This window comes from Mercenaria mercenaria, chromosome 11 (assembly GCF_021730395.1).
Source record: "Mercenaria mercenaria strain notata chromosome 11, MADL_Memer_1, whole genome shotgun sequence".
Classification (NCBI taxonomy): domain Eukaryota; kingdom Metazoa; phylum Mollusca; class Bivalvia; order Venerida; family Veneridae; genus Mercenaria; species Mercenaria mercenaria.
The window spans coordinates 46947056-46971240 of NC_069371.1; the positions used below are offsets into that span (position 1 = coordinate 46947056).

Below are 24185 nucleotides of genomic sequence, written 5' to 3' on the forward strand. Positions count from 1 at the left end.
AGGTTGCTGTAATTATTTTCATTTAAGTCACCAATCAATCAACACATTGGCTTTAATTATATTTGTGAAGCACCGAATCAGTGAAACGTCGCTCTTAGGTGAGAATTCTGCTATTGTCTCAGGTAGCAACATTTCAGTCCACGTTTTGTAGACTTCAGACTGTAGTACAACATGGAGATGGAACAAATTCCAGTCGACCCCTCTGGTTCTTTAATGTGAAGCACGTAAACTATATAGAGGCTTGATTTAAAGTCACATACTCGGTGTACTTGTGGTACAGCGTCCTTTTGGGATGTAGGAGTTTGTTGGTCCGCTTCATGGTTTCGTCATACCAAAGACGCAAAGACGTGTAAATGGTACTAGTAGCTTCCTCGCTTGGCGGTCAGCATTTAGAGGATACAATAAGTACAGGGCAGTCTGCCGTCAGTATAATGTAACTGGGTAGGGTACCATGTACCTACGGCATGATACTGAAATGAGAAAGCCTTATTAGGTTTGGTATTGTGCACACTGCTACAAGTAGACATTGTCGTTTATATGAATTATACTGTAGGTCATCATTCTGTAGTTCACATAAATTATTATATTACGAAAACGAAATTTTAAAACTTTTCTATTTATTCAATACACATAACAGATAACAGGAAACAATTCAGCAATGCAGATGGCCAACTGATCCACACGGGTGATTCTGTAAAAAAGATATGCATTAACAGAAGCTATTTGACATTTGGTAAATTATGTTTTCTACGTAAACAATTTCTAAAATATTCATTCTCAAAGCTTTCATTAGATAGTGAATACAATAAAATGCCTCTTGAAATGATTCAGAACAGGATTTTGTCAAGGAAAATACCAATAGACTTTTAGTCAGGAAAATGTGTAAATTTCTGCCTAAACAGATAGTCGTACTATTAAAACGTGATATAAAACGGAAGGATATTTAGCTTTGTTTGACACAACACAAATTTAATTTTAGATTATCTACTTCAGTAATTTATGTATATCATTTTTATGCCCCCGAAGGGAGGCATATAGTTTTTGAACCGTCTGTCCGTCTGTCGGTCTGTCGGTCTGTCAGTCTGTCCGCAATTTTCGTGTCCGGTCCATATCTTTGTCATCGATGGATGGATTTTCAAATAACTTGGCATGAATGTGTACCACAGTAAGACGACGTGTCGCGCGCAAGATCCACGTCCGTAGCTCAAAGGTCAAGGTCACACTTAGACATTAAAGGATAGTGCATTGATGGGCGTGTCCGGTCCATATCTTTGTCATCGATGGATGGATTTTCAAATAACTTGGCATGAATGTGTACCACAGTAAGACGACGTGTCGTGCGCAAGACCCACGTCCGTAGCTCAAAGGTCAAGGTCACACTTAGACATTAAAGGATAGTGCATTGATGGGCGTGTCCGGTCCATATCTTTGTCAACCATGGATGAATTTTCAAATAACTTGGCATGAATGTGTACCACAGTAAGACGACGTGTCGTGCGCAAGACCCAGGTCCGTAGCTCAAAGGTCAAGGTCACACTTAGACATTAAAGGATAGTGCATTGATGGGCGTGTCCGGTCCATATCTTTGTCATCGATGGATGGATTTTCAAATAACTTGGCATGAATGTGTACCACAGTAAGACGACGTGTCGCGCGCAAGACCCAGGTCCGTAGCTCAAAGGTCAAGGTCACAGACGTTTAAGGTCATTTTTCATGAAAGTGCATTGATAGGCGTGTCCGGTCCATATCTTTGTCATTCATGCATGGATTTTAAAATAACTACGCATGAATGTGTGACACAGTAAGACGACGTGTCGCGCGCAAGACTCAGCTCCGTAGGTCAAAGGTCCTAAACTCTAACATCGGCCATAACTACTCATTCAAAGTGCCACTGGGGGCATATGTCATCCTATGGAGACAGCTCTTGTTGATATCTGATATCAGTTGCTTCCGCATGTTCATTATGAGACATGTCCCTTTAAACTACATACCTGTCTGATAAAGTTTGCAAAGTCAGTTGTGCTTATTTGGTGGTCACCTGAAATAATGGAACGATAAGAAAAAGAGTTAATAATAAAACTTCGACATGAACACCGCTTAAAGTTACGAGTTAGAAAGTGCACATGTAATCTGAAAGTACTTGGTTATTTAATTTATCATAAAAAGGTTTTACATGTACCATCGGGGTCCAGTGTTGCCAGATGGAAAAATAAATCAAGGTCGTTTAATTCTCCTACTGGAAGAAAGAACTGGTCTAGTTTGTCGAAGAATGCCGATGCATCTGCCTGATTATCTCCGTAACGGGTTGTCCACTGTGTAACAAAGTCTGTCTTCGACACGCTGTTATCTGATGCTGTTAAATGTAAACAAAAATAAGCCGTGCCATGAGAAAACCAACATAGTGGCTCTGCGACCAGCATGGCTCTAGACCAGCCTGAGCATCCGCGTAGTCTGGTCAGGATCCATGCTGTTCGCTTTCAAAACCTATTGGAATTAGAGAAACTGTTAGCGTACAGCATGGATCCTGACCAGACTGCGCGGATGCGCAGCTCGTCTGGGTCCATGCTGGTCGCAAAGCCACTATGTTGGTTTTCTCATGGTGCGGCTCAAATGCATGATTCGTCGACTGAAAGCACGTGCATTTAAAATTAGCTAGATTAAATCCCGCCAGGTAGTAGTTTTATCTTATACAAAAATCATCATTTAGACAAAACAGGTTGTATAATTTGACATTGTGATAATCATAATTAAAGTAATTCATTCACTTAACTTGTACACAGTGATATTTATAGCTATGGAGACATGTATTTGACGACTTTTTTGTTTTTCGTTTTCTGGGGGAATATAAATCTTATTCTGGATCTTTACCTTTACAGTGTCTGTAAGGCTGAAAACGAAACATTTGATAGTTTTTACGTCTATGACATATGCCCGATAAAATGACAGACAAAACATTCTGGACCGTGTAAAGAACAGCACACCAAGAGATCTACTATGTCACGAAATTGTACTACAAAAGATCAAAATCATATAAGTATGGTTTATGCTGTTTCCATGAAGATAATTATACAAGATATACTTCAACACACGAGAAACAGGACTAAGTAGCTACTTTATCACTGTAACTTTATAAATATACTTTATGGTATATTTATAAAGTTAGGTCTTGGCCTTACTTTGTTTATATCGGGTTTTGAAAACGTCAAAATATACTGGAATAAACAGTGAATAGGAAAAAATAGCTCGGTTATGATCATAATAGAATATCTATGGTAGGATCTGAAAATATCTACATGCCAACCTGTGGTAATAATGTATCAAAACGGTATCATCAAAATAACTTTCATGAGATTCATCTAGATACAGGTAGATCGTCTTTAAACAAAGAACAATAATTATAGTATGCAACTTCGCTCAACACAAACGCCATATCAAGTTTTTTTTATATTAACAATGTGTGCAAAGAAAACGTCCGCGTTTTCTGTAACCGCGGACCGCGGACAGTTTAGATGATGTATGCCATATGTAATTTTCATTCTGTACAAAAAAACAACAAATCTGTACTGACATGGAATTCCGGTAAAAGTGACATGTACAAAGGGTACATTTGTAAAACATATGGTGTAATAATAATGATGATGATGATGATAATAATAATAATAATAATAATAATAATAATAATATTAATTATAATAATATTCAAGGTACTTACGAACATCAGTATCCCATCTGCTTAGAAGCTCCTGATTAAACTCCGTTTCAGAAACAATACCGTCCCCATTTACATCAGTGTCTGCAATCACCTCGTTTATTACTGTAGTCAAGTCCTTTGCATATGTCATGCTGAAAGTAAAGTCATGGCATTCTATCGATAATCACTGGAAGAAAAGTAATGATCTATTTTGTATACAAGGACATATTTCATTATTTAATGTTATCTATATCCATAGAGACATTTCACTAAAATTTGCCAAATGTATCCTTGCCAAGTCCAATTTCTGGGAAAGTCTTCAATATATCAAAGGGGAATTTATGATAAAGACTAACCAGGATTTAGGGTTCATAATCTCAGGCAACATGTTACCATTGTATTCACTTATTACAATGATTAAAATTGCAATATAGTTACAATAGTATTTAACCTGCAATATAAGTGTAGTTTATAATGGTGGGTGAAATAATTTATAAACTAAACAGCGGAACGATGACAATTCTCAACTTAAGTAGCGTTTCTGATACACAATATAAGAGTTCCAATGAATAATCAGTAAAATATAAAAGACGCGTCTTTGTTTTTTAAATATGTTATGTTAACCCACCCTCCCGTAGTAACATGCTAGGATTTCAGAAGAATACAGAGTCACCCCTTTTCATAACACAAATTTCAGTACTAGATGCAGCTCCCTACTTCATATCGCTGCAAGGTTCAGTCTGGTTTGTTTCTCGGGTATTTTTTATCTCTAATTTCGTCCTTATGTATTTGATATGTTAGTCCACTAAACTTTACTAGAAATTGCAACAGGAATGAATGCATTGTCAATATACGGACGAAAAATGATTAAAATGAATTCTACCCGTCAAATTAGCCGTAAAACTACACAAATCCTTAAACACACACGGAGAAAACACTTACAAAAATGTGTGTTAACATGATGTGCGCACTGTCGTACGTGGCCAGGACGACGGTTAAATCTACAATGAATTCGAGGTCAAAGCAAGTGAACATGCATCCTAAATGTTTCCCTTTATTCTAGACAAATTAACTTAACGGAAACAACCAACAGCCATGATTATTAACTGTTCGATTAAACAGCTGTTCTAGAAAGAATAACACACTTTTTACCGTTTCAGCTGACAACCTGCTATACTTGTTTCCTACAGTATGGATGCTGTAACAAATTTTATACTGACATACCGTTGTCAACATGACCAAACCACGTCAATAAGATTATGTAACATATTTTGCATTATTTATCCATGTAAGAATATTGCATATGATAAAGAATGCAAAATCATGCAGTCTGCAGTAAAGATTTAATACGATTACTTTGGGTATCAGGTCACATCACCCTAGAGCAAAATATATAAGCCGTACAATGAGAAAACCAACATAGTGCGTTTACGACCAGCATGGATCCAGACCAGCCTGCGAATCCGTGCAGTCTGGTCAGGATCCATGCTGTTCGCTTTCAAAGCAAATTGCAATTAGAGAAACTGTTAGCGATCAGCATGGATCCTGACCAGACTGCGCGGATGCGCAGGATCCATGCTGGTCGCAAACGCGCTATGTTGGTTTTCTCATAGCGCGTCTCATATTAACTACACATTTGGAACTTACCACATGACAGAGGAGAACATCAATACGACGGCCAGATTGATTCTCATTTTGATTCTGCAAATAAAAAATATGATTTTAGCCTGTCCGAAAAACTAGCGGACAGAATTCAGATGATCGCCACTTAAAACGATGTCATTTTTTTAATGCATTTTTATTTGAAGCTTTACTTCTTATGCCAATAACACAACTTACCATTTTTGTTCGTTCCATACTAACAGTTTGACACATATTAAATTTTGCCTTATTTACGATATCATATTCTAAATAAAACGTTATTGTCCTGAAATACCAATACAGAAAATAAGTATTAAAAGAATAACTTTTGTAAAAGAGATGACGAAACATAAAAACTATTAAACAGAAACTCTAAAAACTAGAACAAAATGCATTTAAGTATTGACAGCATTTCAGCTACCTAGCGCCAATATTTACCTTTTGGTAACACTTTATTTTATGAAATAGTTAGTGCATGTGTCTGGTTTTTATAAAGGCCAGGACACCAGATGCTCTTTCCGCCGAAGTCTTATCTACGGACACAACTCAATATATCTGAGACGTATTACTGACAGCTGGTCAAGACCTTAGTATGCTGTTTATAAACATTTAAGGGCACAATTGCCATTTGAACTTTATACAGTGTCCGAGATTTGGATTGTTATGTTTCTTTGCTCATATACATGCGAGCTGAAACTATCTGACAGCCTAATTGTTAATTTCATAAAATCTTCAATTACGTTTTGCTTTCAAACTAACATTTTATCACAGCGTTTCGTTTGAAACTTCTCACAGAGGATTACAGTACTTCTTTGTTTATTTCAATATATATCGTATAACGTGACGTGTAGTTAACATTTACCACTAAAGAATCCGGTGTCTTGAAAGTAGTTGATGTATCCATAAATTTAAAATCCAAATGTGTAAAGCTATATATAAGCCTAATGCATGCAAAATACCGAATTAAACAAAGACAGAAATGTCATGTAAAAAGTAATCTAATATTTTCTAAGCTAGTTGACAAAATGTGAGCTTCCCTTTAATACTGTGAAATTCCATAAGGCTTTTAATCTTATGGTTAAAAACAAAGCTTCTATCCTAATAGACGTTATCATAGCTGCAGGTGTAAATATAACTACTTTCAATATAACACATGAACTTATACAGTTAGAACAATTGGACAAGGTAATCATTAACTCTGATTTTAATAATATTGGCATGACAAAAGATGAGACAGCCACTTCATACACACATGCTTTACGAGCCTCTAATAGACATATTTTCCAATTTCTTGTAACGAATTGACATTGAACCTCTTTCCTTGATATTTTGTTTCATAATAAATTTCTTTCCTTTTTAATTTGATATACAATGAATGATAATATTTTTTTTCACAGGTTCTCAAAACCAGAGTTTGTACAACCTTACTGAATGTATATCATCTTTAAGGCTACCATGTTTATTCATATGCTGTTATTAAACGTGCTTGTTATCAGTTTTTATGAACTATGTCTTCGTACCTTTCTCCCTTAGATGAAAAACAAATATACATATTTTGATATTAAAGAAACAGCCTACTGTAAAAAGTCATCGCAATGTTTGATAGTTATGTTCATAGCTTTTGAAATGCATTATCATCCCCATTCAAATGTATAAAGTAAAGAAGTGACATGACATTTATGTTAAAAATTTGAACAGTGTCCTGGTCAGTGGCATGTACTTTCTTGCCTTGAATCAGTCCAGTTGAAACTGTAGAAGGTGATTCATATTCCCGCGAAGAGTTTGCTTTCAATTTTTCCAGCTATCTTCTCTCGTGTTAAGTAGTTTGGCTGATTAAGGAATAACGTTTTGGACAATCTTTGCTATAACTCAAAATAATGTTATGGTGATGGTGATTCTTTCTCAACTTGCAATTCTGGAAAGTTGTAGATTTTGTACAAATTTTCAAAAATGCGAAAACTTAAGTACGAAGATGGAGATAAACATTGCATTATTCAAACCCGTCCTTATGATACTGATAGATTTTTTTGCCTGTGTTTGGTGTTTATCCTTGTATAAAGTTCCATTCAATTGTCTTCATCATCTAGCTACAAAGCTGTTGTTCAATTACTCCTTTTGAGTGAGCAGTGTCATCATAGTTCAAAAGATCATCTAAAAACAAAACAGGTATCATCGCGGAGAAATTAAATAAATAAAACAAACCTATTTACATCTTTCAAATTGGTAAACTTATTCCCAGTTACTTAGAATATTGACTGATGTTACATTCTCTTAAGTGTTAAGATTAGAAATATATGTGTATTGGGCATTGGCCGAAGCAAAGTTAATTGATACCCCTTCTGTATTTCACATTATTCATAAACGTTGATATGATAAAGTGATTAATGAAAGAATTACATTAAAAAAAGTACAGTTTTTTAGACCATTTGATTTCGGGGTAACTGAACAAAAATATTTACCCTATTCTTTTTATGGTGTGGATTTCATAAAGCAACAAAATATTGCCTGTTTTTGTCGAGTTCTTTCTTGAAAATATATCGATAAATAAAAATGTGTATACATGCTTTAAAAGCGCATAATAAACGCTTTGCATATCTTCAAGAAAGCAAAATGCAAATAAAGGAAAATTGGGGTGCGTAAGTAAATGCTTAGATAACACGATTTAATGTTTTACTATTTGCGCATTCACTGCCCTTGCTTGTTACCGAATAAAGGTTACCTCAACCCTTAGCCTGCTGGCGGCAAGTGACTTTGCCTTTGCGACCAGTGCAGACCAAGATCAGCCTGCACATCCGTGCAGTTTGATCACGGTCTGCACAGTTCGCTATTCAGTCAGTAAATTTTCAGCGAACACCCATTTTAACAGTTAATGGTTCTGTCCAAATTGAAACATGGACATGTTCATTTTACTTATATGAATTTAGCAGGGTAAGGGTTAATACTATAAGGATTAAGAAACCAAAGCTTTCTTTTTATCAAAATGTCATGTTTACTTTATCTTACTGAAAACTGAACAAGGAGGGCAACAGGAAGAATAACGTCGACAATAAATGTGCAACTAGTCGAAGATACAGGTTGGTTCTATAATCACAAAAGGTGGAAATAGAATTGTATTCAAGGTTCATCCTTTGCCTTATGGTATGTAACGTTAGATCTATATATCTTTATAGTTTATTGAAACTAACTGTGCAATAAACATGTTAAAATACCTTAACTACATAGTTCATGTGTTCAGTTTTAATCTTGTTGTTGTCCAACGTGTTGCTCTTTTGTGTTTTATATTGTTTAAAATGATTTGTGAATTATTTCATATGCATTTTTCATCAATGCAGAGTAACAGATCGTCTTGGACACTTCTGAAATGATATTAAACAAACTTAACATCTTGCACAACTTTTTCTATAAGTTCAGTAGCAGTCTCACGTCTTTTATTATTCCATTGTGTTGAGTATACGTTATGTATCAAACTATTACATGTAGTTTATAAAGGTATTAAAATCTGTTCAATGCATCTAGATTAACACATGTTCCGCAAAGGATCCATCAAATTCCATTTAACGAATTTATTTTAGAATGTCACTGTGTTTTTTTTTCATTCAAATCTAGCATCTTGTACAGACTTTTGTAATTGCACAAATAATTATCTTCTTCACCCATCGGCGGCTGCTGGAATTGCACACGTAGCACCAAATGAGTATCGTTCAGTAAACTGCACGTTTCGGATATAACGATGTGAGTGATGTGAGTTATGTCATCAGTCGTAGGTAGTTGATGAGTGAGCCTGTGAAATGCTCCGTGTGATCTTAAGCAACGCCTAAGGCAAGTGCAAGAGTCATATGGGCTTATCCGTACAGTTGTTTTTTATTCTGTCTTTCAACTAATTACACAGCCCGGTACAGTGTATATTGTTTTGCTTGTCATTTCAGTGGTAGAATAACTGACTCAAATATAACAACCAAATGAAACCTGACTATTGGGTAGGAATCCGAGCATTCTAACGAAATTAAAGAAAGAAAAAAGAACTAAAACTTTGTGTAAAATCATAATTGCAGTAGTTGCACAGACGACAGACATGCCACAACATTATACATCGTCTCTTTGTTGTTCTTTGGAACCTGTGGCGTTATATTTTCTGATCCTACAATCACAAATGTATGTGCAAAATATCGGTAATATTTATATAAATGTTTCTAAGGCTGATCATGTTTATTATTTGGCTCATATTTCATGGAAAACATTTTTAATTTTCAAGAGAAATACAAATGTAGCAAGTAAAGAATGACTCGGATCAATATTATATAAATATTGCATTCCTGAGAGGGTGATATGAAAAATGTTCACCGCGAGATATATGAATATTGACCGAGGCGCCAGCCGAGGTCTATATTCATATTTCGAGGGGTGAACATTTTTCATATCACCCTCTCAGGAATGCAATATTTATTTTATTATACCGAAAGATTATAAGGGTCAAAGCATTTACTGGAAAATCAACATAATGATTTATCTAACATTAAAAAGTAATTACTAACCAAATAATGAAGACAGAATTAAAGACTCTTTACTTGTCAGCTCTCATAATTTTAGGCGACTTTGCTGTGTAATAAGACTTTTTTTATAGATTTAGTCGGGACGTTTACATATCGCTGACCTTTATATTTATTCTAATATCTCAACATTGTGTCAATCAGTAGCATTCGTATTTCAACATTGTGTCAATCAGTAGCATTCGAAAAACAGCGATAACTTTCTTTTTTCTAAACGAAACATATAAGTGTGAGCACTTATTTTCTTAGTCAGATCATTTCCAAACTTATTGTGGTAGTTTCGATTCGATATTTGATGAAAATTTGTTATCGAAATATTTTGCACGTAGCATAAAAAAGAAAAATGGGCTGTGTTCTTACATGCCAGAAAAGGGTATTAATCCTAAAGTATAATTATGTAAGCGCCTTGTCTGAAAATTTATCGACTCAGTCTTTTAATCAATGCGGAAGTATCAATCTCTCAACGGGTGATATGAAAAAATAATATCACATGCGCAGAAAAAACAAAATAACGCTGTTGCGCATGTGATATGAAATTATGGATCATATCACTTGCGCAGAAATTGAAAATAACGATTTTGCGCATGTGATATAAAATCACTGGGGAATATGATATATTATTCAAGTTAAACTAATGGGAAATTTGCATTAGACATTTATGTGAGGTATAATAATGATTCTTATTGCATTTTACGTCAATATGATGTGTAGAATCTGACATACGTACAGTCATTTTTTAAATTGTTTCTGTTTAAATGAAGAGGATTACTGTTTGAACGAACACTCCAAGGAGACGACTGTTCAGGCAACTAATTCTAGTTAACCTTGCAAGGACGGACGTTTAAATGACCTGCTTAAAAGAACGAGTGTTCAATGTAACACTATTCAAGAGGACGATTTTTGACAAAGACCTTCTTAAAGTTTATAGTTCACACCACTTCATCAAGAACAACAGATGACTGTTCAAACTCTTCAGAGGACGAAATTTTGGTTTTAGATTACTATCTCTTTAAATAGATGCAAAATTTGGTCACATAGATAAGATTTCGAAAGGCCTACTTAATAGACCATACGAAATTATTAAGAGAAACAGATGTATGTTCAAAATTTTTCAGACATTGTGGTTTTAGACATTTATACCACTTTTAATTGCGAAAAAAACCCCGCTAACATTGAATTAAGTAAATAATGTTTATGCATTTCATACAAACCAAACAAATAATATAACATAAAGTTAGTACAGCTTAATATACTTTGAATAAACAAACAATATCATACTTCGTGACAGGTTTAAGAGACCTTGTAATAGACCATTCTCATAATATCCGGAACACACATATGCAGTCTTGGTATAGTGAAAGTACTTTTCACCAACATTCTTTATCATCTGCAATTGAGGAAATTAACTAATGAAAACGATGCTTATTCAAATAATAAATCGGGATCGGTATCGTAAATTTATCTTATCAGGTTGTCATTATACGACCTAAAAGTGCTATGGACACATTAAACTACGCCAAGGACAATGTATACATTTGACATCGAGTTGATATGGTATCAACCTTAGAGAGCAAGATATACCCCCTTTTGAAAAAATGCCTTCCAACTTTCATCCTCAATGATAGCTGATGTGACATCAGAACGCTCCTTTTTGTGCATTGTTACCACGTACAGATGAAAAAAAAAAAAACACTGGCCATTCAAAGCTATTTTTTCAGTGTTAGTAACAATATGTGTACTTCTGATCTCTTTAAATACACCTAATTTATAGAGACGATGTGACCTTGGATTCACCTGATTTATCTTATCCCACTGATAGTAAGGTGAGCCTTTGCATAAACAGTTATAGAGGTCAAAATTAAATATGATCAGTTATAAACTAAAAGGCAATTTAAGAACATGAAAGAGAACAGTAGATACCACCGACAAATCAAGGAACTTGAGTGGATCAACGAACTGCAGACAGAGACACCAAATGGACTTAACACGAAAGCAAAACTTAGGTTTCTTTGGAGAGAATATAAATAAACTCTATCAATTTAGAACTTAAGTATCATTGACTTTTCCGGAGGAAAATTGGTTTTAAGTGAACGTGTTGTTACAGTATTAATTTAGTTTTGTTTTGTATGTCAATCAACTCCTTTAATATGTGTGTGTTTCTTTTAATTGTATTTCTTTGATTATATCATGTCCTTTATTCTGCCTTTAAGGTACATTTATAAGATCCCAATACATTTTGGTTTCAATTTCACATGTTCCGGTGTTAATAAAAACACATCATTTTTTTGGAATTACTTCAAGTTATACGTAAATTTTACTTATATTTTGTTTGATTTAAAATTATTTATTTTTACTTATTTAATTTTGTTTTTTAGTAATTGCCTGCTGGTTGAATGCAAAATTTTGTAGTTATGTTTGTTTGTCTTCGTCTATTTTTTGAACAATCATATAAGTGTGGTCTATATACTTACATTATCCTAAGGTAAAATATTAAGGGGCCTCCGTGGCCGAGTGGTTAAGGTCGCTGACTTCAAATCCGTGTCCCGCGTTGGTATGCTTATGCATTTATATTGAAATTGTTCCCAATGCTTTACATTCATACTATGAACTTTCATATTAACAGGATAAGTATAGACATTCCCTATGAATCATAAATGTGTTTCGATTTTAGCGGGACTTGACGGTGACGTTTAGCAACGTTACGTTAGTTCATGCTTTGTATTTCGTTTGTTGTTTTATTGAGAGAACGCCATGATGTAGAGAATTACTCATCATTTGTCATTTTGATAAAGGCCTTAAGGTCGAAACACTAATAAAACAGAGTGAAAACTGTAGAGTAAGACAATCATCAATGAATTAAACTTTGTGAAAATGCTACTCATTCTTGACATCAGGTTTTGTATCTTTACGACTCAAGTATCCATCTTAATGATTATTTTTTACAGATGCGCCTTCTTCCCCATACAAAGTCTGTACCTCGCAGCAATCAAAGTATGGTACCATGTGCAATTCTTAATATGCTAATGCATTTAGAACATTTTATTCTCTACTCTTTAAGTGGATCGCGACGATTAAGAAATAAAGGGGAAACCCTATTGAATCGTCAGAAAACTTTATCTTATGTAGTTTCAACGATTGTAAAATAATGTTACAAATTATAGATTTCAACAGGAAGGGCAAAATTAAAAAGTATACAACCGTACAGACAGCATACACATTTACACAAGTGAGCCAACTTTCAACATTACTTTAAATTAATAAAACTACCCAATTAAAATACTGGTCATTGAAGATTGCCGAAGCGATTTATATTGCTTTTCAAGATTTATATTGCTTTTGCACAATAAACATAAAAAGGCTAACATTTTCAGAATTATTGTTTTTATTAGTCAAATCACATTAAAAGAAATTCCATATCAATGAATATGACCACATATATATTCAGTGACGCAACAATTTTACATGCCTTTACATGCCTTTGTAAATAATTTATATATACGTGTGTTGCAAAAATGGTGCTTGGTGTCAAGGGGAAAGTGTTCAAATTTAAAAAAAAAACTACCTACATGATGTGAGTACATTATTTTTTCATATATTTTTTTGCGGTACATAGAAAACACTATATACAATATATAATATATATACAAAACAGTATATAGTATATATATCGAAGTCACTGCAACGTCACCGGAACCTACCCCGACGTCACAAGCACTAACACCGAGACCCACCGAAGTAACCACGACATCAACGGAACTAACCCCGACGTCGCAAGCACTTAACCCAACCCCGATGCAACTGGCAACTATCTAACCTTTTTCTTTTTCTGTATTACTTGCAAATGCACGAGTTGCACAATATTGAAATTACAGCCACATTGATGTCGATACTAGCTAGACAGGTTCTGTGCCATTGCTATACTGGGCCACTCGGTGTTCTCCTACCATTATAATTTGTGTTGTTTTATTCTCGTTTTTTTTTTGTATTGGAGTAGCACAAAGCACATTTATCTAATTTTGCTAGCAATAATAAAAGTGCTTGTATATAGTATATAACTCTCTCTATAATACCCGGTCAGTGTTGTACATGTGTACTGCATGTGTCAATACAGTATAGCAATAGATGTATACAAGGCAAACAATAGGCTATGATCAATGCATCAGTTATCATGGGCACTCGGGTGAGAAGAACCAAAAGTTTTGCTCAAATTTTATTTTTTGCTTTTCAGTTATTTTTTAATTTTAATGTTAATAAAGGGGCCGCCGTTATCGAGTTGTTAAGGTCGCTGACTTCAAATCACTTGCCCCTCATCGATGTGGGTTCGAGCCTAACTCAGGGCGTTGAATTCCTTATGTGAGGAAGCCATCCAGTTGGCTTACGAAAGGTCGGTGGTTCTACCCAGGTGACCGCTCGTGATGAAATAATGCACGGAGGGGCACCTTGGGTCTTCCACCACCATCAAAGCTGGAAATTCGCCGTATAACCTATAATTATGTCGGTGCGACGTTCCCCGCCCCCCCCCCCCCCCCCCCCCCCCCGCAAAAAAAATAACAAAAAAAGAGAAAAATGTTAATTAAACTGATAATCTGCATTTTAAAAGTTTATTTATTGTTTTAAAACATTTTATAATAGACATGGCTTAAATGCATATGCTTATTTCACTGAAAATACACTTTTAGTCGCAAAATGCTAGAATTCCAAAAAAAAAAAAAAAAAAAATATAAAATAACTTATTTTTTGTGACAGTCTGATAGGAATATAACTTATTTACGAATATTTGAAAGCATTATATCAAATTATCTGTTATTGAAATCATGAAATTGCATTTAAATTTAGGCAAACTCCCTAGAATATTGTCCGATGTCCTTTAAAGTAGAAACTACATAGCTCGCCAAATGCAAACGCTTTTGGCTCAGTTTGACCGAGCTTTTTAATGGACAGTAGTGGAAATGCATGCTACTGTGTGCGCTATCTATTCCCGGAATGTACTGAACTCATCATTTACACATATTACAATAGTTAGAGACATCCGCAGAGATGTTCATACAGTGGTGTACATAGAAACTAAGATGGTACACTAGAAAAGGTGCTGTAAAGCCTATAAGTCGATTAAAGATTCGTTTTTGTCAAGCATTTCTTAAGTAACCATGCAGGTAATAATTTTTCATAAATGTCGTAGTGTCAAAGTAATAATGCTTAATTTTAATAAAACCAGTGAATTTGATCATTTGCTATCCTAGCAGATATCATAAAATATACAATGATCAACTGCTGTCTTTTAATATACATTAAATGCTAGGAAACTGTTGCGTTTTAGATGTCACTGTGATATCAGATAACTAGAAATTGTATGGAATTTTTATTGGAAAATCACACAAAACAGTTTGAGGTCTATCAGATGTTTGTCTGTGTTATCATGTACTACAGGCAACATAGGAAAATTTATGATTCAAGAAATTGTTATATAGTATTCATAAGGAAACGGGTTACTGTTTTGATCGGTGAGTGTATCATATTAATATTCTCTTATTTGATTTTGTTTTTCACTCATTCATATGTAATGCGTAAATGTTAAATAATTATAATGTCACATTTTTGTGCCCCAACAACATTTTGTGTTTGTGGGGATGACGGTGTGAGGGTTCATTTTAACTGGCTAATGTCTGTATGTCCGATCTTCAGTATGATTTGAATGTGAGGTAATGTACAGTTATGTACAATCTGTTCAGGTTTTGATTCCACTCAGCCAGTCACAGACAAGTGTTATGGTCCTTGACATAGAAGAAATGCCGTTTTACTAAGTCTTGCATATAATGTGTTTTAATGCAGAAAAGTAAGTTTGTGTTGCACATATCTCAAAAGCATTTGAGCTAGAATCATTAAACCTAATAGAAATCTTATTCTGCATGTGAGTTATGCACCTGTGGTTTTGTTTAGTATTCCATTCTGCAAGAACAGAGAAATTGCCTTGAATTAGTAAAAGATATACATTAAGGATATAAAAGTTTCACTCGAATGTATCATAAATATGTTTTGACCCGGGGTCATAAAACTTACTAATAGGAATGATGCTCATTATGTGAAGTCGTATGGTTATAGGGGTTTAATTCCTATTGCTTTGCATCCCAGAGTATTCTATGAGTTTCTTGATTCTTTGGTTTCTTTGTTTCCTCGTGTAGGGCTAGTCCATCTTTTGACTGCGTATCAAAGGTCGCTATTCATACTTAACCTACCCTGCTTTGCACTTAAATATACCATTTGAGCTTCTTATTTCTTTGGTGTTTTTTTTTTTCTCGTTTAGGAATAGTCAATTATTTTAACTGGGAACCATATGCCGCTTGTCTTATTAATCACTGATGGTTCAATGTAACATCAACGGAGTCTCTAGATTGTATTTTAGTACCTGTAACTTTTGCAATTAATTACTGAGTTCTATTCAGACCATACAGGGCATACAGGCTAACATAAATTTCCATTACCGTCCATGAGCAGGCTGAATCAATAAAAGCAGTGAAAAGATCCTTTGGAAGCAAAGAACGCAACAAACAACAACAGAAATTGGGTCTGTTCATGAGGGGCGTCAAAACTTGCACAGTCTTAAGCGGAATTTTGTTACAGTAAAAATGAATGTTATCCAAGGCTTTAAAGGACCAGAAAATATAACAAAACTAAGCCGAAGAACGGGGAGACGTTTTACAGCCACCACCTGGCACTTAAAGACCGCTGTTGTATAAGTTATAAAATATGTACCGAGCCTGTACATGTATCATTATCGTTTGTGTCATGTGGGGGGAGCTGTGGAGTTTACACTTTTTCTATTTGATGTTTTGTTGTTGTCTCCACACCCGTTATCCGATCCCATCCCATGATAACTCATACCCAAAATTTAAGTAACTCATTACCCAAACCTAATGTAATTTTTAATTTTACTTAGTCTTGCATATTTAACAAGTAACACATGACCGAACAGTAAGAATAGTTGTCTTACGTACACACATTTAGTTTTCATTAGGTTCAGAAAAATAAAACGATGTGACAAACATTTGCTGAATTTTTTTACCTGCTTGTTACGCGTTCCCTGTTCGTTTCGTGCTGATTAGTTTTTTGTTTTTTACGGGATCATAACTTAATGAGCATTCAAAGTTTCATTTTCATCGTAGGTGTTATATTCATTAATTTCCTTAATTCCCTTTCATTTCCCTTATATATGAATTAATACATTTAATGTTAATATCAACTCCATATGTCTGAAACGGAATACGGAACTGAAATCTGAAGAGATATAACCTAGACTCTGTTAGAGATATAACATTGACTCTATTCGCTCAGGGGAAATAAAATGCTTATAGATTGTCACATGTTAAGTGATTATCGTTTTTTCAATGTTAGTCCTGTCCTTGATATTCAAAGTAATGACAACTGAAGATATTCTGTCTAATGTTGCCTGCCTGGCAATGCACTAGGCTAAGCATTCATTTAACAGTTCTCAAATTGTTCTGTTTGATTTTTTCGTAATTCATTATATTTGCTTTCAAGCAGATATTTCTCTTATTTCCGTCATTAGCTTTATAAAAAGACACTTTTCGAAATTCCGGATGTTGTTACTTTTAAAAACTTTTCAAGAATGGATCACGCAAGCGCCTCGTAAGATCCAGGTCTGGCTAAATCCCCTAGAGCCGATCACACCATTGCAGATCATGTTACTGTTATAATAACCCTATATAAGTATGCATATTTCATAAATATTAACGTTACACAAATATTCTTGGATCAAATTATTTTTAAATGTGTAGATATAAGTCATTTCACGTACATCTAAAATAGGAAGTGCCTACAGTTATGCAAAATAATAGCAGATTCGATTTTTTTTTCACGACAGGTAATTAAATGCGCAACACCACTAGCATCGCATTATTTCTTTAAACGTTTTCCGTTCCCATGACTATCTTAAGAAGATGAATTTGCGTTTTAGAGACACATAACTTCCAACGTAGGTACTACTGAATCCAATGCTATGTAAAGTGATGGAAATTCTTTAAATACAAACAAAACAATCTCTGACTCAAAATATGACTCAGAGTTACTATGTCTTCTGGTCCTTTGAGGTCATCGGGTACATTCAATTTTACTATAACAAAACTCCGCGTTAGTGGGGCGTTAGTGGTTTTGCAAATTTCATTACCTGTCATGAACTGACTGAATTAAACCTAGTTTGTTATTATTTTCCTTGGTTGACTCCTACGCTTCTTAGTGGTCTTTTTAGAGATTTTAGCGATATGTTTCAGAATATGCCAATAATACTTCGAAACATGTTTCAGAAAAATAGAAATGGATCAGTCGCTTACACAATATCCAGAACACAGATTTGCTGTTTTGTTATGGAAGTGCTTCCCACCAGTATTTATTGTTATTGGCACTTGTGGTAACTTGTTGACGATAACAGTGCTCAGTCAAAGAAAAAACCGGAACTCTGCGACGTCAGTGTATATTACCATGTTGGCATCATGTGACATAGTTGCACTATGGACACCTCTTCTAACGCATTGGATAAAGTACACATTCGAAATTGATTTGACGGACTTATCATCCCTGAATTGCAAGATTTTCTTCATTTTGACTTACTTTTCATTGCAATGTTCGTCCTTAATGATAGTTGTCGTGACGTCAGAACGCGCCATTAGTGTGTTGCTACCACACAAAGTCAAGAACAAATGCAGACCCCGCAATGCCATCGCAGTGTCAGTTACAATTTGTGTATGTCTGCTATCCCTAAACATTCATTGGCTTTTCGGCGTTGGTGTTAAATCAGTTGATACATACCAACCTAATAATACGATTGCACAGTTGAAATGTCGACCATTGACAGAAGACAGCAAGTACTTTATAGAGGCAGTTTGGCCTTGGATAGACCTCTCTATACTTTATCTGATTCCATTGGTAATTTTAATAGCTGCAAGTATAGCTTTCTTAGGGCACCTTCGCATTAACACACATAGACGTCAAAATCAGATTGCACCTATTACAAATTCAATGACAAAGACATCAAGAAAAAGAATGTCGTCTCAGTTAACAAAAACGCTACTGACTCTTGACATCGTTTTCTTTTTATGCACAACTCCTGTGACCATCTATATGACCATTTTTACTGGCGCGCTCTCTTCGCCCAAGCAAAGTCAGTACCACGCAGTTCATGAGCTATGGTGGGCAATTGTGAACATGCTTATGTTTTTTAACAATACGGTGAATTTCATTCTCTACTTTTTGAGCGGATCTCGATTTAGAGATGAAGTTAAAAACCTACTGTGTCGTAAGAAAAGTAGCTCAATATCTGCTATTACGGGATGTCAAACAATACCGAAAGCGGGGAAAGATACCAAGATATTAAGTTCAGCGCAAGTTAACAAATGTACAGGGGGAACTAGAGCCACTATTAAACCAACGGCGGGTACTTCAATTGAACATATAGCTTTAAGCTAAGCCGAGATACTTAGAAGGCGTTTTCGTTTGGCTATTTATCTTGTCATTTGTTTATTGATTTATGTTTAAGACTCATAACAGCTAGTAAAAAACTCATTTTGTGTCGTTTATGCACTTTCCACACTGAATTTAAGGGTCTTGATTGATCGAGTAAGGTTAAAGAGATATTTTCTTTAATTTCACTTGCTTCCGAGATCAAAGTTATTTTATGGGTGTATTTCTATAGAACCAATATACGTAATTTAGAACAAGCAGAGAAGTAATGATCACATTGTCGATTTCTGCACGGAGATCTTAATATTAATGCCAGAACCTGTCACTAGATCTTTGTTCTGACTGGTTTCATTTTATGTTGAAGTTGACATTCTTTCCTAGTGTGAGTAATGTCGGTTTTATGAAATAAGGCGGTGTCCTATTACATTAGACTTTAATGCACACATGAATGATCGAATGACATGACATTTATTTATAGACCTTAATTTCGGAATTCTTTGTAACTGCTCGAAAATGATGTTGGACAAGTAGGCATGGCTAGTGTGACTCAAAAGAGATACTTTTCAACAAGTAGTAATATACATACTTTGTTTAAATATACATATTTTAAGGGAGTACTGTTTTATACATAATGTATTGTACTGTTAATAGTTGATAGTTTTATGTTGCATAAACTATATGTAGTAATTGTTCGTATTTTTAAGTGTGAGAATTCGGTCAAGTATACATGTACCTCTGACTACATATCAAGACTTTTTAACATAATAGATATTTGTGGTATGAAATGCATTCCACTTCTTTAACTTTTTTCCTATTTCGAACACCCACTGTGCCCCTAACAACATTATTAGGTCGAAACCAATTTTTTACAGTATAAGACAGTTTTATCCTCTTTATTAAGGCATTATATAGAATCAACTGTAAGCGCAAATGAGCATTTCATTGAGGCAACTAAACTATTCTTAATAGAGATTTAAAATAATGTGTGTGTGTGTGGGGGGGGGGGGGGGGGGGGGGGGGGGGGGGGGACTGAAACGACTGTACATGAATCTGTTTTTAAGAATTTTACTCAGTCCATTTATAAACACATGTAACTATAACCAAAAAATGACCAAACACCGTTCAATTACAATTTCCATATAATATTATATTAAAGCTTATTACAGAAACGCTTTTACATATCCTATGGTTACCGGCCTACAAACAAGTGTAGGATGAATTAGACCAATATCTTTTATGTTTTACTTCCCCTGGTGTATTGTCAAAACAAAAAATGACGAAATTAATAAAGTGAAGATAAATGCTCATTTATCTTGAAAACGGGTCTTTATTTTATTTAGTGAACTTTTGTATTTATAAAGGAAGACTGGAACCAATGACATCATGATATTATAGATATTTAAAATTTCAAACTTCATTTTTCCATGTTACTGCCTATGTGAATTTCTAATTATTTCCGTCTTAAATGTAATGCGATGTGTCTGATAAACAAACCAGGTGTGTGTAGTGACCTTTTAAATTAGATGCGTTGGATACCTTTTTTAGTGACTGTTCTGCAAGGAAATGCACTATAAAATCGTTTTAATATTAATTTTCTTACAGATACTTGCATTACTTAATGAACCCATCTCATAACCTTTTCCCATCCTTCGCTGATCTTACCTGTAATGTGATCAAATAAACACTTAACACCACATTTTAACATTTAACGCACTTTGCATTGTAACCTGCACACGGTCATAGTATTTAAGTACACATGTCTTTAATCTAAACGAAATGGTATCAATGTGTTTTTAAACCTTTCTTGAACGCTTTATTTACTGTGATGAGCTAAAACCATATCACAAAAATCAAGAAGCAGATAATAATTTTATTAGGTCAAGACATAACACGACTTTATTAGAGAGCTTCGATTAAATACATGTACGTCCATGAATATACGTACATGCGGGTTTAATTTTGAAACTAATATCCACATGAGGTATTAAAATGCAAATTGCTAGTTATTTACAATATTCTTTCCGTACATGTTCAAAATGTAGTAAACCAGACATCTAAAATGTGAACTTGTAGATTCACTAATCAACTCGATAAATGTGTCGTAAAATGTTTATCATTAATTATGTTTTAGAACTGACCACATGGATGCGTTCCCGTACAGATGTTAATCTCTTGAATTAAAACTTGAGGTTTTTACATGTGTATGTTATATAAGAGCATACCTAAGCGTATTTTCGCTATCTATTAAAAAACGTACGCATATTATTCTTATAATGACTATTTGAGCCGCATCATGAGAAAACAAACACAGTGCATTTGCGACCACCAATGATCCAGATCAGCCTTCGCATCTGCGCAGTCTAGTAAAGATCCATGCCGTTCGCTTTCAAAGCCAATTACAGTTAGAGAAACCGTTAGCGAACAGTATAGATCCTGACCAGCCTGCGCGTATGCCACTATTTTGGTTTTCTCATGGCGCGGCTCATATTATTTATGGTAGTTTTAATAAATAAATGTTTATCATATGCTAAGCTATACTAAAATAATTCGATTCATTGAAGCGTTCTTTGCAATAGTTTGGTTTAGTACTATCAAGCATCAAAATGTTACTCAAACATTTTGTACTTTTTGATCAGCGGCACAGTAAGTCCTCCATATATAGTTCCGACCCACCCTATGTTACATCCTTTCCTGAGCGGAGTCCAATAATTTGAAATTCTTGCGAGGTCTTGGTCTTCGTAATGTCTTAATAGATACAGTAAATGTACGTCTAGGTCCATTTATCTTCCACATCTGAACTTGTAATTTATTTTGGAAAAAGATATACTGACCGCAACATGAGTATATCTAAAAAACTTTTACTACAAAACACCGAAACAATTATAGCAGAAAGACACAGTTATTCTGATATTAAAGTCACTTTTCTCATTTGTTTAGATTATCGATACAATTATTTGCTCCATTGGCAGAGTTATAAAAAATTACTTAAAAAGTTTAAATGGTATGGTATAGTTTTCTGATATGTAAGGTGATATCTCAGCTGTACAATCTCAGAACGATTACGCACCGTACACATAGAAAACATTGTAAAGAATAATTATTTCGTGCAGTTCTTCGACTTCCAAAATGACTTAGGTACTAAACGATTTACATATTATCTGTTATCAAAATAACAAATTCAAGCTAAACGCTAGTGCGCCTACATTTAAGATATTAGACTATTCATTAGCATGATACTTATCTTAACTGTTATAACACCAATGCATCACAACCTCGCATACAATGATTAAGCTACACGCCAATCCACATTCCTCTTACTAAACGATGATTGCGCTTGAGAATGACGGTTGCACGCTTGCGCATATATATTAGAATAATTCGATCAGCTCGAATAATACACAAAATTTACATTAGTGGCGACAAGCGTTGTCATTTTTACCACTATTCGGACCTAGTTTTTGGAAATCAGTGTCAACTTTGTACAACCCCGATCAGCGAACCGTAATGTCAGCTCAAGGAATAATGGGATATTTAATAAATAGAAAGGCACTCATTTTGAGTTCGAAAAGATGCAAAATATACTAATAACACGCTAAAGACTATAAAGGGGCGCACCAAAAAAAAGAGACTCTAGAAACTGTCATGTTTGAGATTATGTATGACATCCCGCCTTGAACAAATATAAAAAAAGAAGCGACTGAACATGTTATCCTTTAATGATGTGTTTAATATCTATTTAATCTAGTTTTTATTTAACATACATGTACAGGCAAATCGTTTACATTGCAAGCCTTTAAGCTATCCAAGGCTGTGGTCGCAAAAAGTATTAGTTATTTCATACTTGCTATTGTAATATTCTATCATGACATAGTCTATTCAATATCTTACATTTATTCCTACACAAGAAACATTTTTCCATAATTTGATATCTTATTTCAATCTATAAATATCTGATTACAACACCATTGATTCGATATAATATAATATTAATTAAAACAATATAAATTATTTAGAGGAATGATATATTATTTCGCCAAAATGTAAAAGTTTGTGGTACTGGAAAAATATGGCTATGTCGTGACGACAAGGTTTCGTGTATTTCGAGTAATAAATCCACAATAATTGGAATACAGTGAATTCGTTTGTATTTAACCAAACCCGCGTATACTATAACTTTGTTCTCAAAAGAAGTAAAATATTGTTTAGCGTCATGGGAAACTATAATTTAGTTTTCTTACATCGACTTTCATGAGGTCATGTAAAGTATTCACTTTATAAATTATACCAATGGCCGCCGTTTCTCCTAATACTTTGCACGTCTTTATCAAACATAATTCGCAACGATACGAGTAGACGCATCGGTCGAGAGGTCTAAGCCGCTTTCCTACGGAGGTGAAGGCCCCTGGTTCGAATCCTGGCTACTCCCATTGCGGTGTGTCCTTGGGTAAGGCACTTTATCACGATTGCCTCAGTCGACCCAGCTGTAAATGGGTACCAGCAAATTTCTGGGGGTAAGGTATAATTGGTTGTAACTGTTTTTAAATTAGGGTCAATCAAAAAGCTCTACAGAGCTTATGTTAATTGTTTTACAAAGTGACGGTAAATAAAATTTACCGTTACCTTTACCGCATGGTAGCAAGGTATTGTAAGTCAGTGTAGAGACCACCGCAATTTATTGTTGGAAACTTTAAAAAAGGCTATCCACTACAGACATTTCTACCGAAATAATTGTTTTCGGGTAAGTTTGTTCCGTCTGATGGACCGATCAACAGACCTGCTAAAGCAACAGTATAACGATACTTTCGCCATTTCCCCCATTGACTTTCTGCATCAAT

General features: G+C 34.6%; 2 protein-coding genes across 2 annotated transcripts; one reads left to right on the top strand and one right to left on the bottom strand.

The window, feature by feature from the left end:
• Positions 1 to 597: 597 nt before the first annotated feature.
• On the bottom strand, positions 598 to 5860 carry LOC128546889 (uncharacterized). Its single transcript, XM_053518290.1, has 6 exons — positions 5771 to 5860; positions 5339 to 5392; positions 3713 to 3843; positions 2180 to 2353; positions 1992 to 2038; positions 598 to 691 (listed from the first exon to the last, which is right to left on the bottom strand). The coding sequence occupies exons 2-6, from the start codon at positions 5383 to 5385 to the stop codon at positions 653 to 655; spliced, it is 438 nt and encodes a 145-aa protein (XP_053374265.1). The 5' UTR covers positions 5386 to 5392; positions 5771 to 5860; the 3' UTR covers positions 598 to 652.
• A 12347-nt stretch (positions 5861 to 18207) lies between these two features.
• Positions 18208 to 19356, top strand: LOC128546773 (somatostatin receptor type 1-like). Its single transcript, XM_053518079.1, has one exon. It carries the CDS (start codon positions 18208 to 18210, stop codon positions 19354 to 19356), a length of 1149 nt encoding a protein of 382 aa, XP_053374054.1.
• The last annotated feature ends 4829 nt before the right edge of the window (positions 19357 to 24185 follow it).

Bases quoted from the DNA above. Each gene is read 5' to 3' on its own strand.
- LOC128546889 (XM_053518290.1), bottom strand. From the start codon at position 5,385: ATGAGAATCAATCTGGCCGTCGTATTGATGTTCTCCTCTGTCATGTG. The intron at 3,844-5,338 runs GTAAGTTCCAAA...CTTTACTTTCAG, and splicing joins ATGTTCTCCTCTGTCATGTG to CATGACATATGCAAAGGACT. The intron at 2,354-3,712 runs GTAAGTACCTTG...TACATTTAACAG, and splicing joins CAGATGGGATACTGATGTTC to CATCAGATAACAGCGTGTCG.
- LOC128546773 (XM_053518079.1), top strand. From the start codon at position 18,208: ATGGATCAGTCGCTTACACAATATCCAGAACACAGATTTGCTGTTTTG.